Genomic DNA, 15,511 nt, shown 5'->3' on the forward strand with positions numbered 1-15,511 from the left:
CAATGTACTATGTGACAATTTTTAAAAGATCTGTGTTTGTACATAGTACCAGATGGGAGATACAGGGGGAATTTGACAAAATCTAGAAAGATACTAGACTAAGTGGGACCCGTTGGGTCCCAGCTTCACATGGGAGGGCTGGTCCCCCAACACAATATTCTACCTCTCCACCAATTCCAAGATTGCTGGGGGGGTGGTTGGGTGGGCTTTTTGGAGTGCTAGCATGGGTGTTGTGGGCTGAAGTGACTAGTTTCCAGAAGGCTAGTATGGACATTGTGGGCCGAATGGATTCTTGGGCTGGCAGCTCAGTCACTCAGGCCTGGCAGCTCAGTAACTCAAGCCTGGCAGGCTGGCAGCTCAGAAATTGCCAGAAATTCTGCCAAAAACAGGTGAGAGACTGTGAGAGAGAAGGGGGAGAGGGTGGACAATCAATTTTAGATATTTTCATCTTTTTTTTTTACAGTTGCAACGGTTGCAAAAGGCACACATTTCAATAGCCACACAATAGCACTCGCAGGTCAGTATTCTCAGTGTTCTGTAGATTTCCAGCTCAGACTGAGGGACGTGACCCTCTCCCTCCCCATCTTGCAGAGACTGAGCGACGCCTACACGTCCGGGTTGTATAGCCCCTCCCCCTCCCATCGTAAGGGGTGTGGCCTTCATGGCGTGATTGACAGGAGAGAGATTCTCAGCATTTTTTAAACATTAATAAGTCTTTTATTTTTCATCGATGGGAAAAATCCTCTGGCCCTGACAGCTGAAGGGGGACTCTGAGTAAGGTGGCCAAAAATCACAGCCGTAAGTGGTCGCATTTTTTCTAATATCAATATACAGTGCAAACAGGAAGTGGTCAAGTTTAGACTTTTAAATATATAGATAGTGTATCAAATAAGCATCAAGGTAGAGATAGGCGAGTTGTGCATATTGTGAGAAAGAAATGGGAGACCACATACTCCCCATACTCACTCATTCATTCAGTAGTAACAGTTCTGAGGAGATGGAAGAACTTTGATAACCCTATGGTATTTCTTTAAGAATTTGCATTTAGTTTCAGCACAGCATTTACAATAGTTTCAGCACAGCATTACATAGCAAACCCTGAAAATACAGTTCTGTGAACCTCACAATTTCAACTTACCTGAAAAGCATTAAGGTTTTAACACTATTAAAAAAAAGCAATTTCCACCTTTCAATTCCTATAAAATTAATTATATGTTAGTTTATATATACTTAAAGTTGTGGATATTCCAGAAAATATCGACATTAGTGTGAATCTAAAAGGCAAGCTTTTCACTGAGTATATGGAATGAGCTGCCGGAGGAGGTACAGTAACTGAGGCAGATAACATAACAGTATTTAAAAGACACAGACAAGTAAATGAGTAGGAAAAGTTTAGAGGGATTTGGGCCAAACTCAGGCAAATGGGACTAGCTTAGATGGGGCATCTTGTTCAGCATGAATGAGTTGGGCTGAAGTATTTGTTTCCATGCTGCATGGTGCCATGACTGAAATGTATTTACAAGAATAGTATGCATAATATCAGAAATTCAATTTTACACCTTCCAAGGAGTTGTCAAGTCAAGTCACTTTTATTTATATAGTACATTTAAAAACAACTCTCGTTGGCCAAAGTGCTTTGCATTGGTGGAGGTACTAATGTGGAGGTTGGGGTTCCTTCCTCCAGAAAAGAGAAGATTGTGGGATGACCTGAAGATATTGCTAAGATTAATATGATAAATATATAGAAGATGCTGGTACTTTATTTCCTTATATTTGAGGTTCTGGTTATTGTTGTGATTATTGCTTATGTTAGTTGTTTCTGCATTTCAACAGAAATCCATTGTCCAGCCATACAAAAGACGGACGGTGTGATAGCAATCCCCCACCTCTGCAGGAAAGCTGCAGTCAAACCCGGGAGCATGTGCCGTCTCACCTGTCGCCGTGGTTACAGGCTGTCAGGTGTCGGGGAAGGAGTGCAATGCCTGAGTAATGGCAAATGGAGTCAGAAACTTCACAAAGCCATTTGTCAAGGTATCTATTTGGCATTTTCATGGTATTATGATACAAGCTTGACTTTTGTAATTTTTCATTCACATGGGTAACCAACATTGTCCTTTGTTCAATCTTAGATTATTGGTTTAAATCAATTGTTCCACAGATAATAGCACAACATTAGCTGCTCGCTTAAATCTCTTTAGTTTAGTTTAGTTTAGTTTAGTTTAGTTTAGAGATACAGCATAGAAACAGGCCCTTCGGCTCACTTCCATGCTGACCAGTGATCCCCATACACTTTCACTATCCTTCACACATTAGAGATAATTTACAATTTTTACTGAAGCCAATTAACCTACAAACCTGTATGTCTCTGTAGTGTGGGAGGAAACTGGAGTTCCCTGATATCCAAACATACACGGAGAGAACATACAAACTCCGAACAGACAGCACCCATAGTCAGGATTGAACATGGGTTTCTGGCGCTGTAAGGCAGCAAATCTACCGCTGCACCATTGTGCCGCCCTAGCCACTGAAAGGATTGTCCCACTTGGGCGTCATTTACGTGTCACGACGCACGATGGCGCATCGTGACACGCACGTGATGCACGCATGGTACGCATTACGTAGCAATGTTACAAAATTTTGAGATTTTAAAAATCAAGTCTGTAATTTATCCCATCAGATAAAGCATAAAAAGACGTTTAATTTGACACCTAACTCACTTTCATATCTTCAGTATTAAAAAGGTTATGGCCATTTTCATACTCGGAAATTAGCATCTTGTTCCCTATTGATTTTCTATTGACTTAACACAAAAGCTGTGATCGAGGACAGTCTAAAGCCCATAACTTTCTTAAAAATTAAGAGAACTGAAAGAAAGTTTCAGTTATTATAGATTGAAGCATTCTGAAACAAATATTAAACAATCTTACTTGGATGACATGAAATTAAAGCATATAATTAGTTAGTTACCCAACTGTAGCTAATTACAAAATTCAATTACTTGATCTAAACATCTATCCATTTCTTAAGGAAAGATTAACATTTTTAAATAGCCTAAGTGTCCAAAGAACATTCAGACAAGAATTCACAATAAAACATGACTTTTAAATCTCATTGACATTAATTTATAGGCCAAATGGAAGGAATTTAGTGTTCAATTGCTGTAAATTAATGACCATTTAAATCAGTTTTCGAGAGGGATCCTGTGGAACTCTGTGGAGCGCGCTGGTTTGGAACGTTCCCATTGCGGTGAATTTGTACCCCATATGCCCAGAAAAATACTGTGGGCTTAAATGGGCCCCCAAATTAGCTACTCGCAACATAAGATTTTGTATAAAAGGATCTTAAGAAGCGCTTTCTAATGTAAAAATAAACAACCTACCTTGCGTTGTCCCCTACATGAGATCCGTCCCATTGGCGGCGGTTTAGAGGATGAATTTTAACCTACTATAACAATTAAATTAACCAATTTAGTTTAGAAATAGCTGCAGCGAATGAACCTCACAGCGATTTTTCGTCAGCAACTAAGTAGGCTGAACAACCTCGATTTGAATAGCCGAGAGAAAATCGCATTTTAAACCCGCCCCCCTCTCAAAGGCGCCAAAATCGCGCACACGGGCAGCGACAGATCTGCATCGCCGCTGAAGGTAGGTTTTGCAACATACCTGCATTACGCGTGCACGGTGTGTGGTGATATAGGCAGTCACGCGCGGTCGCACGCGGCGCACCAGGATTTTGGAATGTACAAAATGTTTGCGCGCCATCTGCGTGACGCGCAAATGACGCCCAAGTGGGACAGGCCCTTTAGCCTCAATTTCTTCCTGACCTAGCTGCGCTTACTTATAACGCCACTTTATGAGATTTGAGCCCAAATTTTCTTCAATGACACTCCTTTGAAGTTTCTTGGGTGTACTTGTCTGTGAAATGCAAATTCTGGCTTTCAACATTCTGATGAATAATTTTAATATTTATTTTATGAAAAGTGCTTGTTCAGGAGAAAATATGGGTTTACATGGATAAGGCATGTAACAACTGCTGAACTTAAATCTGCACAGGTCATGTAACTGCAATCTGGCAATCCTAAGGTCAGCATGGCTTTGGACATGACTTCAGAATTAAGGGACAGAAGTTTAGGGGTAATATGAGGGGGAACTTCTTTACTCAGAGAGTGGTAGCAGTGTGGAATGAGCTTCCAGTGGAAGCGGTGGAGGCAGGTTCGTTGGTATCATTTAAAAATAAATTGGATAGGCATATGGATGAGAAGGGAATGCAGGGTTATGATATGAGTGCAGGCAGGTGGGACTAAGGGGAAAAAACATTTGTTCGGCACGAACTTGTAGGGTCGAGATGGCCTGTTTCCGTGCTGTAATTGTTATATGGTTATATGGCTGGTTACATGGCAGGTCATGTCTTACTAACTTGATCAAGTTTTTTGAGGAGGTGATGAAGGTGATCCACGAGGACAGGGTGATGGATGTTGTATATAGGTTTTAACAATTTTGTCACTTTCATTGGTACACATTACAAATCAAGGATTTAATCCCAATTTATGATCCTTTTCTTGGCTCAATTGGTATCGCGCTGATCTTTAGGTCAAGCAGTTACAGACTCTGTCCCTCTCCAGGGTTGAGCATGATATCTGAGCTGACACTACAGTACCTTATCGAGAGAGCAATGTTGAAGATAATTGTCTTTTAGATGTGAAGGTTAAACATTGCCCTGTTCACTCTTCTGGTCAATACATAGATTACTCTAGTTAATAAATGACAGAGGGCAACTGGAAGCTTTCTAATGCTTTTGTAAGGTAGTTTTTCTTGCTTGGTGGGCTATTCTAATAAATAGTTGCACAGTAAACATAGGTAGCAGCCAATAAACTATTGGTAAACAATACTGTGATGTGCTTCAGTTACACTGTGTTGTTCAAAAGATGGTGATTGCTTTAAATAAAAATATTTTATTAATTAGATATCGAGCCACCCAAAATCAGTTGCCCCAAGGAAGTCAAGGTTCAAACCTTAGAACATCAGAAAACGGCAAATGCCATCTGGTTGATACCAGAAGCAAATGATAATTCCGAGGATCAGGTGAGTCAGTTTCTTTGTTTTGGACAAAAGTGTTTGTATCTAGCTAAAGCCATGGCTTCATGGATAACATTCTGGTCTTCAAGTCAGAGGGTTTTCAGTAGAAAGATCCTTTTGAGGGGGAAACAAAGTTGGGCATAAAATCTGAGCTGAGCATACTAAGGAATGCTGCAGAATCAGAGCTCTCATCTTTCACATCTTATATTAAACAAAGGACGTATTTTAATATTGTTGTAAAAAATCCCACATTTGCCACTGCAGAAAAGTGAGATGGATGAAGGCTTTCCTAAAAGCCACTTTAATCAGTGAAAGGGCAGATAAGAATGAAAAACTGGAAACAAAAGAAGTTCAATGATATGATGGAGAACCATTAGCTCTGTTGCCTCGTGGCTCTAGGGGCCCTGGTTTGATCCTAACCTTGGGTGCTATCTTTGTGCACTTTGTATGTTCTTCCTGCAACAATGCAGGTTTGCCAAAATAACCTAAGGGGAATTGATGGGCATTGATGATGAAAGAAAATAAGTTGCAGGGCCGCAGTGAAAAAAGGAGAGGGGGACTTGAACTGCTGGAATACTCTGTTGGGACCCTGCATAAACCCAATGGGCCAAATGGCCTCTTTCTGTGTTAGAATATGTAAATGTACAAGTATACATAAAATAATCATATTAATCAAACGTCAACTGGCAGATAGGACTGCAAAGATTTCAAAGGAAAGATGTATTGGTCTTGAAGGAAGGATCATCTAAAGTATTTGGAGTGATCACACAACGTAGGGTTGCTTCTAGTGGAAATTCAAACATTTACTAGGGTCCTGAGAAGAGTTTTCTAATCCGTTGGACAGTCCAAGACTAGATGCACCGTTGGAGAATTAAAACCAGGCTGTTCAGACGTGAACTTGGACACCACTACACACAGTATTCCACAATTACAACTGGATTTCATGTTACTTGGTCATTTCAATCCGTGATTGATTTTAGATACAAAGGCGTTTGAGTAAAAGGTGGGTGTATTTAACTGGGTCACAAGTTAGCCATCTCACAATACAAGAGAATCGAGGGGCCAAGTCATCTTTTATTGTGCCTAGGTTCTTTATGAAATTAATTATTGAATTCACATGCTCTGTTGCTCACATTCATCTTTTGTCTCAACTTCAAGGTATTTTTACAAGTCACTCCTGCCGTGATTCCACCCCACCTCTTCCCAATTGGAGAAATCACCATCACTTACACGGCAACAGACAAAACTGGGAACAAAGCAAATTGCTCCTTTAATATAAAGGTTATTGGTGAGTAGATGCTACTGGTGAATGCTTACACTTGTGACACGACTCCCTTAGTCCTGCCCAGGGGCGGATTAAGGCTCACTAGTGCCCTAAGCACTGACCAATCTTGGTGCCCCCCTCCTTTCCACACTGACCCAGTCCATTTTAGTTGTTGACCTGTCTGACCAGATATACAATGCAGGTTGCAGCAGAAAAAAAATGTATTCATATGATAACACAATATACTGTACAAACTAAGCCAAGCTTGGGCTACGTAAAGTTCTACAAAAATGCAATACAACATCTATTTTAATATTTCACAAGTTAAATGTATCAAAGTTCCAATATTCATGACCTTAAAGGCATTTTTCTACATTTCATTTTTGCAAAATCACTGATAACATCCTCGAAATTAATACTTCTCAGAATGTCTGCTTGAATTGTTAATATACACAGTGAGTCGAGTCTTTCTTGAAGCATAACTGATTTATTTGGGGTTTTTACACGTTTCAGTTGTGAGAAAGACCTCTCTGTTGTGCAGTTGGTGACCATTAATGTTAAACATATTCTTAAGGCAATTTCAACATTTGGAAAGGCACTCTCTAGTTTGTCTTCTGTAATTGTGTTGTAAAGTTCCATGTGAGTGAAAGATGTTTTCTTGGTTGTTTTAAACTTATGAAGAACATATGAATGGAACTGCTGAAGCTCTGTAGACACCAAGTGTTGTTCATGTCATCTGGATAAGCATCAATGAGTGTCTGACAAGTCTTTGAGTACCTTTCACTTTCTGATAATTGGGAATTAACACCTTGTTGGGTAGCATTAGGAACATCTGTCAGACAAGAGCATCTATTCAAGAAGGAACTGCAGATGCTGGAAGATCGAAGGTACACAAAATTGCTGGAGAAACTTAGCTATGGAGCGAAGGAAATAGGCGACGTTTCGGGCCAAAACCCTTCTTCAGACTGAGAATCTGTCTGCTATTTCAGTGTACACCTTTCGTCTCCTCCTCATTTCCATTTCTAACTTTTCAACAATTACATAAAAAGTGGAGATACGGAATTTTTTACAAATCGTCATTTGTGTTTTTTTCTTTTCACCCTTTTCCCAACTTTGTGGTGCCCCCTTTGGCCCTGGTGCCCTAAGCACGTGCTTAGTCTGCTTAATGGTTAATCCGCCCCTGGTCCTGCCCCTCAATCTGCAACAGTAGGGCAGCTTTCCTGGTCCCCAGTCTCCTTTCTCTTTCAGGTGACGTGGATCAGCAAAGCAGGTATGTTCAAACATCAAAGTGATGCTAAATGATTGTGCATCATGCAAAGGTGACTGGTTTCCCCTAATAAGCATTTGGACTGCAGCTTTGTTAAACAACACCATCTGCACCACTAGGTTCATAGGTTACACAGGCATAGATTTGTATTCACTGTCACTCCCAGGAACCTAAAAAAAATGAGCTGGTAAACATCAGCACATATGACTGTATTTGGCAATACTATCAGTAAAGGCAAATTCAAGTTTTCTCTGGATTGATTATAAGGATAACATTTGTGAGATCACAATACTTAATCTACATGCCAAAGAGGAGAGAGATTTCAAATACAGTCAGGGTTGGAAATAACAAACAGGGAATAGGGAAACACTTGCACTGTCTAGTTTCCTCACCTTGAGCATCCATCCTCCCTCTCAATTTGCAGTATTTCTCACTGCTTTAATAGTACTGAGATCGGCATTGCACCCTGATCACCTTGGCCTTTCTACTCCATACACTTTCAGCTGTGTTTTCATAAATTCACTCCATTTTGTCATCTAAAGGAGTAGGATCAATCCCAGGTAACAACCTCTGAAGCATAACAGAGGTGTGCACAATCATGTCTGCAACTGTGTCTGTGTATTAATGTCCATACAATAGAACTAGGCCTTCATGCATAGAACATACAAGAGTATAGCACAGGAACAAACCCCACAGCCCACAATGTCCACGTGAACATGATGATGGTCATGCGTAAGAATTCACTAATAATTTACACAATGCCAAGATAAACTAATCTCATTGGCCTGTACTTGATCCTCATCATTCCCTGGATTCTCATGTACCTATCTAAAAGTCTCTTAAACACCTCCATCATATCTGCCTCCACCACCACTCTGGGCATTCCAGGCACCCACCATCCTCTTCTTAAAAAAACTTGCCCAGCATATCTTCTATAAACTTTGCCCCTTTCACCAGAAAGCTATGCCCTTTATTCTTTGACATTTCCACCCAGGGAAAAGGTTCTGACTGTCTATCCTATCTATGGTTTTCATAATTTTACATATTTCTATCAGGTATCCTCAACCTCCGGCATGAAAAAAATGAGCTAATGCCCTCTAATCAAGGCAGCATTGTGGTAAACATAACCTGCACCTACTGCAATGCCTGCACATTCTTCCTGTTGCAAATTCCAAATGTAACTTTGAAGCGAGACGAGGCAGGTTGAGTGAAATAGATTTTAATTCGCAAGAAACAAACAAAAACCCGTATATACGTGTGCCTAGTCGAGCTTAAGAACACAGTTCCTGTCGCTGGGAGGACCGCTGATAACCAAAAGCCCGCGAACAAACCCCCGCGGTCACGTGATCGTGCCGACCAATGACGAGGGTTCTGACTCCCCAGCCCTACCACTAGGTGCCGCTACAACTTAACCATAGTCCGAAAAAGCTGCATGATTCTTCATAATCTCATTTCCTAATCAATAAGAAGCTTAAAACTAGTATCTGATACATTGTGGACTCCAGTCCACAACCTTGTTTCAAAGACAAGAGCAGTTACCAATTATGAGAAACTGCTGCACAAATGGGGAAATATTAAGGTAAATGAAAAGTTAAAAAAAACTGCAGTAAAAATACCAAACAGTGAATATATTCAGCAGATTTTACCCAGGTTATGGGAATCAAAAACCAGAGGCCATAGGTTTAAGATGGGAGGGCAAGACATAATACGAACCTGAGGGGCAATGTTTTCACAACGGGCTGCCAGAGGACGTACTATAACATTTAAAAGACACTTGGTCCAATACATGGATAGAAAAGGTTTAGAGGGACATGGGTAAAAAATGGGCGTGGGACTGGCTTAAATGAGGCTTCTTGGTCAGCGTGAACGAGTTGGGCCGAAGGGCCTGTTTCTATGCTATATGACGGTATTTTTGACTATAAGATTAGACAGCATCTGTGGAAAAGAAATGGAGTTAACACATCAGGTTATTGCACCTGAAGGAAACCCACACAGTCACAGGGAGAACGTGCAAACTTCACACAAAAGCACCGAGGTCAGGATTGAATGTGCGTCTGGCGCTGTGAGGCAGCCGTTCTACCAGCTGCGCCAACTATGCTGCCCTTAGACAAGTAACATGAAAGTGGAAACATTCAATCGCAATGTAATCAAAGCATATGGGACTGGGATATGAATCTCAATTGAGTATATTCATTGAAATAGAAGAATCTTGCCTCACTGGGATAGATCACTGGTGCGATAGCCCTCAGCTCATTCGCCCCATCTCCCGGACTGATATAGTAATGACTCATGATGCAGAATAAACACTTCCCAAAACTATAAGCATAAAATGCAGAACCAAAGTTGTATTGACAAAACCAAAGAAGTATAAAGAACATTCTGATGTAGAGTCCTTGACTTGAAGGTTGTGGATTTGTTAGACAGCAACCTAAACTCAATGTTTTTGAAAGCAGCTGATGAAAAGGAGATTATTGACATTGTTAGTAATTGTAAGAATAAAAGGTCTACAGACTGGAATGACATTGATATGGCTTTAATCAAGGTAGTCATTGGTGTAATTGTAAAACCCTTAACTTATATTTGCAATTTATCTTTCAAAACTGGTGTATTTCCATGTAAAATGAAAACTGCCAAAGTCATCCCACTATACAAAGCTGGAGACAGAAATCAATTTACAAATTACAGGCCGGTGTCGTTACTCTCTCAGTTCTCAAAAATATTAGAAAAACTGTATGTAAGTAGATTAGATAACTTTATCGAGAAGCACGAATTGCTAGTTGATAGTCAATATGGATTCAGGTCAAACAGATCGACATCCATGGCATTAATGGAGTTAATTGAAGACATTACCAGTTCTATAGATAACAAGAAATATGCAGTGGGTGTATTTATAGATTTGAAAAAAGTATTCGATACAATTGATCATCATTTGCTAATCAAAAAACTGGAAAAGTATTGAATCAGAGGGGTTGTACTAGAGTGGATAAGAAGCTACATAAGTAAAATACATCAGTTTGTGCAAATAGGGGACTGCAAATCAACATGCTTAGAAATAATTTGTGGAGTCCCACAGGGGTCGGTTTTGGGCCCCAAATTATTTATTTTGCATATTAATGATATATGTAGGGTGTCAAACCTCTTGAAATTTGTGTTATTTGCAGATTACACTAATATTTTCTGTGATGGGGCCAATTTGCAGCAGCTTTTGGAGGTGGTCACAGCAGAAATGAGTAAACTAAAAACATGGTTTGATTTGAATATTATCATTAAATTTAAACAAAACCAAACTTATGCTGTTTGGAAAACGCAAAATAAATACACAAGTAAAAGTAATGATAAATAATGTTGAAATAGAAAGAGTGTATGAAAATAAATTTCTGGGTGTGATTCTTGATCACAAAATCTGCTGGAAACCCCATATAAAACATGTGAGAGAAAAAGTAGCACGGAGTATTGGAGTGATGGGGAAAGCAAGGCATGTTTTGAATGAGAGAGCACTGTATTTTCTAGTACAGCTCACTTGTGTTATCGTTTTTAAATTACTGTGTGGAAGTATGGGGCAACACCTACAAAACCACCTTACAATCACTAAGCACACTACAAAAAAGAACTATTCGTATAGTAAACAATGTAGGATATCATGAACACACCAATATACTGTATTTAAAATTACACACCTTAAAGATTAAGGATCTGGTAGAATTTAAGACTGCACAAATAATTTATAAAGCAAAAAATAAACTGCTACCTGTAAACATACAAAAACTGTTCAAAGACAGGGAGGGGAGTTATAACTTTAGAGGGAAACTAAACTTGAAACAGCATTATGCTCGGACCAATTTAAAAAAAGTATGTGTATTTCCATTTGTGGGGTGGTTTTGTGGAATGGTCTTGACGAAACGATTAAACAAAGTTTGAATATAATGCAATTTAGAAAAATGTACAAAAGGTATATCTTTGAAAAGTACAGTAATGAGGAAGGAGAATGTAAATCTCACAGATGTTAATGGTGCTTGTTCTTTTTGTTCTTTTCTTTTTTTGTTCTTTTTTTCTTAATAGCTTGATTGGAGTCGTTTTATTTGAATTGTCTGTTTAGTTTATTTTATTGAATTTTGCATTTGTGAATGGTGAAGAATGGGGGTAGGATTTGACAAGCATAGGCTTCTTCCTATCCCTTTTAGAACGCGTCTAATGTGGATTATGTTGAAATTGGCTTTTGATTTTTTAATTTATGTATGTACATATATGCTATGTATATGTGTATATGTGCGTATGTATATATGTATATATGTACATGTATATGTATGTATGTGTATGTATTTATGTATATATATATATGTATGTATATAATTTTCCTTTTATTTATTCATTTTCATATTTTCTTTTCTTCTTTTTTTTTAATCGTTCGAAATAAAGATGTCATTCATTCATAAAGATATCATTCACATGTTCACTCTGTCTCTTTCCACAGTTACGAGCCATCCTGCTGAGATTTTCCAGCATCTTTTGATCTTATTACCTACCCTTTATTATTCAGTGTTAGATCTCAATGGTAGTATTGCAGCAAGATTTAACTGTGTATTAGGAAAATACACTAAGGTTGAATTGAGGTTCAAAAGCAGATGGGTTTTAACATGGAAAACAAAGAGATATTGTTCTTGGTGTCAGACAGGCTGGTGACTGGTGGAGTCAAGTGAGTTGAGGATGGGTATTTGAGTGCAGTGTTTTTAACATGTTGTGTAATGCACTGGCTAACATTGAGGTGGAAGAAGGGTCAATAAGCACTGAAGATTCTGCTTAGTAACCTTCTTTTGTGCTTCACAAACCGTGGCAGTTTCCACACAGCCCTAATTTACAATGGAGAAACAGTTAGAAGCAGCAGTTTACTTGTGGGCTGATTTATTTCCATTTTGTTTAGATGCCGAACCCCCTGTTATTGACAGGTGTCGTTCACCGCCGCCCATCCTGACGCATGAGGAGACATATCCAGCCACCTGGGACGAACCGCAGTTTTCCGATAATTCAGGTAATGTGATGGCAGATCTCAGATGTTAGATCAGTTTCCTTAAAACTCAATATCCACTTATCCAATGTTAGAGAAGTGCTCCTTGATTCATGAGGGCTTTGTATCAAAGTAGCTATTTCTTAGTCTGAAAGAAGTTGTAGATGTTGAGCTGGGGGTAGTGGAACCTGGAGATGGACAACACATTCTTCCATTCAGCCCCAAATGATGACACAAAAGTCAGCACCTCTGGCCCTTCACCTGTCCACTGTGCCAGGGGAAGACAGGGGATACACTAGGGTCAGGGCTGGAAGAGGCTATTGGTCTCCGGACTGTAGGCCAGAGCTTATGGCCCAAAGCTCTTTCATCATAAATGTCTCCACCTAGACCAGCAAGAGGTTCCTAGTCATCTTCCTGTCACAGCCAAGCTATCCCTGCATGCCTGTAATTCTGTGAAGCGAGGATGATCCGTTCTCCAAGGTGGCAGTCCAGATGATGAAGACAAATATTGATTCCAAGATAACATAATTAAACAGCAATCCACAAATGAGTTGAATTATCCCAAACAGCAAAATGCAGCACTCTATTGATCAACATTTCCCTTTTACTAATAGGTGCTCCATTAAAGATTAAGAAGACCCATTCGCTCGGAGATCTCCTCCCTCGGGGAGAGACAATTGTGCGTTACACTGCAACTGACCCTTCTGGCAATGAGAGGACTTGTGATATCCACATCATCATCAGAGGTACATGGCAATGCTATAATTCACATTGTGAAAATGTAAATGTGCTATAATGTTGTGGTTATAGATTCAAAGTCATGCAGAAAATAGCCAGGGGGGAGATAAAGCGAGCTTTCTTTTGTGGCAGCAAGTTGCAGATATTGCTTAAAATGGTAGTTGATGTAAATTCATTGCGGACTTTCCAAATGGAATTGGACAAATACTTAAAGGAGAAAGAATTTGTGAGTTCAACTGAGGAAGAGAAGGGGGGACTATGATTAAATGGTGAGCTGCCTTGAAGAACTCTGTCAGATTTCATGCTGATGACATTAAAACAAATGTAAGTGTTACAATTCATGTCCAGAAGCTTGAGATAAAGAAAAAGTGTGAAATTCAACTTTAATGATTGAAATGTTTCAGTAAGGAGTAGGATTTAGGTGGAGAGGAAATTGGTGAACTTTGGGTAAATGTGCAACGATCTGGCTTCGGGAAACATTGCAACTAATATAATAGATCAATTATCGATGAAATTATTCAGCCATTTTCATTTTTCCATCATTGGCAGGCTGACTGCTACTGAATGGTCCACAACTATATATAGTTTGTGTTGCTGCCAAGCTTGCATTTTGCCCCAAATTCAACGTTTCGTGTGCTACATGTTCAATGGATGAGCTGTGACATAGTTAACGTGTGCTTACAGAATCATTCATATTAAAGAGGGGTATTCCCGTATTCCCTTGGATCCACTGGAGCCATTTGGGCACAGAACATGTAGGAATGTTGCACGGATTGATTCAGAGGCCAATGCTCCAAACCACCTCAATTCTGCTCTATACTTGAAACACGTGAGACTGCAGTTGCTTGAAAATTGAGCTGAATAGAAACCTTTGAGAGAACTCTATGGGTTGGGCAGCATCTTTGGAGTGAAATGGACAAACTATGTTTCAGAATGGGGCCCTCAATCAACACTGGAATGGAGGGGAGATAGCTGATAGAAAAAGGGTGAGGAGAATAGGCGGGACAAAAGCTGGCAAATGATTGGTGATCCAAATGAGGAGGGGCTAATTGGCAGATGAGACAAGTGGGGAAGGGTGAGGTGGAGATGGTCACAAAGGCTGCATGTGTCACGTGGAGAAACCAAAGAGCTGCAGATGGTGGAATCTGATAAGAAAGGAAGGTGAGGGGTGAAATGTAGAACCAGAGGGAGACGGATGAGGTGGGGGAACAGGGTATGCTTAGCTCTCCACTCAGCACCAATCTCAACATTGTCATCTTACCTGATGATAAGGCCAATGCCGTTTTAGTCTAACAGACTGAGCCCCGTCTGGCTGAGACTTCATTAACAACTCTTAGATGCCTCCACATACCCTCCACACACTTAGACGCGTCCACGCATGGTCATACCCCACCAATGAATCCCAAAGCCATCACAGATCTCACCTCCCTCACCTCCACCCAGATAGTTCCCTAACATCACACTGCCCAAGATCCACAAACAGGACAGCCTTGCTGGGTCAATTTTTTCTGTCTGTTCTTGCCTCAACTATCTAATTTCTTCATACCATGACTTTATCTTGTCCCCCTCTTGTCCAGTTCCTTCCTACTTACATCCAGATACCTTGTGCACAGTTCATCACTTGTTCCTTCTGCTCCACAATATGTTTATTTGTTTTTGTTATCTGGGCATCACTTGCAGGGCCAGTATTAACTGCTGGTCATAATTGCTCTGGATATTGGAAGAGAGCTGTTTTTATTTAAAACATTGCAGTCCTTCTGGCTAAAGTGATGGCTTATTGTTGTTGAACAAGTAATGACAGGAGTTAGACCTAGGAACAATGAAGGAACAATAGTTGCAAGCCAGTGATATGTGACTAGAGGAAACACCTTAATGGTGGTGTTTCCTGCACCCGAGACCCTTAGCCTTCTTGTTGGTGGAGGTGACATGTTTTGGAGGTGTTATTTGACACAGTGGACAACCCTCTGCATTGTTGTATTTGTCCTTCTTGGTGGTTATGTCACAGAACAGGGAGCTCCTGCCACCTTGTCCAGCGTCATTGTGCAATGTGTAAATTCTACAGTGGCCACAATGAGTCATTGGAGGAGGTGAATGTTAATGCATCCACTGGCAAGGGGTCTCACCAGTTAAACTACTCATCCCGATTTTGCCAAGCTTCTTGGGTC

General features: G+C 40.1%; 1 protein-coding gene across 1 annotated transcript in view; it reads left to right on the forward strand.

The window, feature by feature from the left end:
* The window catches only part of svep1 (sushi, von Willebrand factor type A, EGF and pentraxin domain containing 1), a 161,374-nt gene that overhangs the window by 60,043 nt on the left and 85,820 nt on the right, over positions 1–15,511 (forward strand). Inside the window, exons 7-11 of the mRNA XM_055630810.1 lie at positions 1,834–2,031; positions 4,963–5,081; positions 6,234–6,363; positions 12,525–12,632; positions 13,223–13,354. Of these exons, the coding sequence (XP_055486785.1) occupies positions 1,834–2,031; positions 4,963–5,081; positions 6,234–6,363; positions 12,525–12,632; positions 13,223–13,354 (687 nt within the window). The remainder of the gene's footprint in view (positions 1–1,833; positions 2,032–4,962; positions 5,082–6,233; positions 6,364–12,524; positions 12,633–13,222; positions 13,355–15,511) is intronic.

Source organism: Leucoraja erinacea, chromosome 3, assembly GCF_028641065.1.
Source record: "Leucoraja erinacea ecotype New England chromosome 3, Leri_hhj_1, whole genome shotgun sequence".
NCBI classification, from domain to species: domain Eukaryota; kingdom Metazoa; phylum Chordata; class Chondrichthyes; order Rajiformes; family Rajidae; genus Leucoraja; species Leucoraja erinaceus.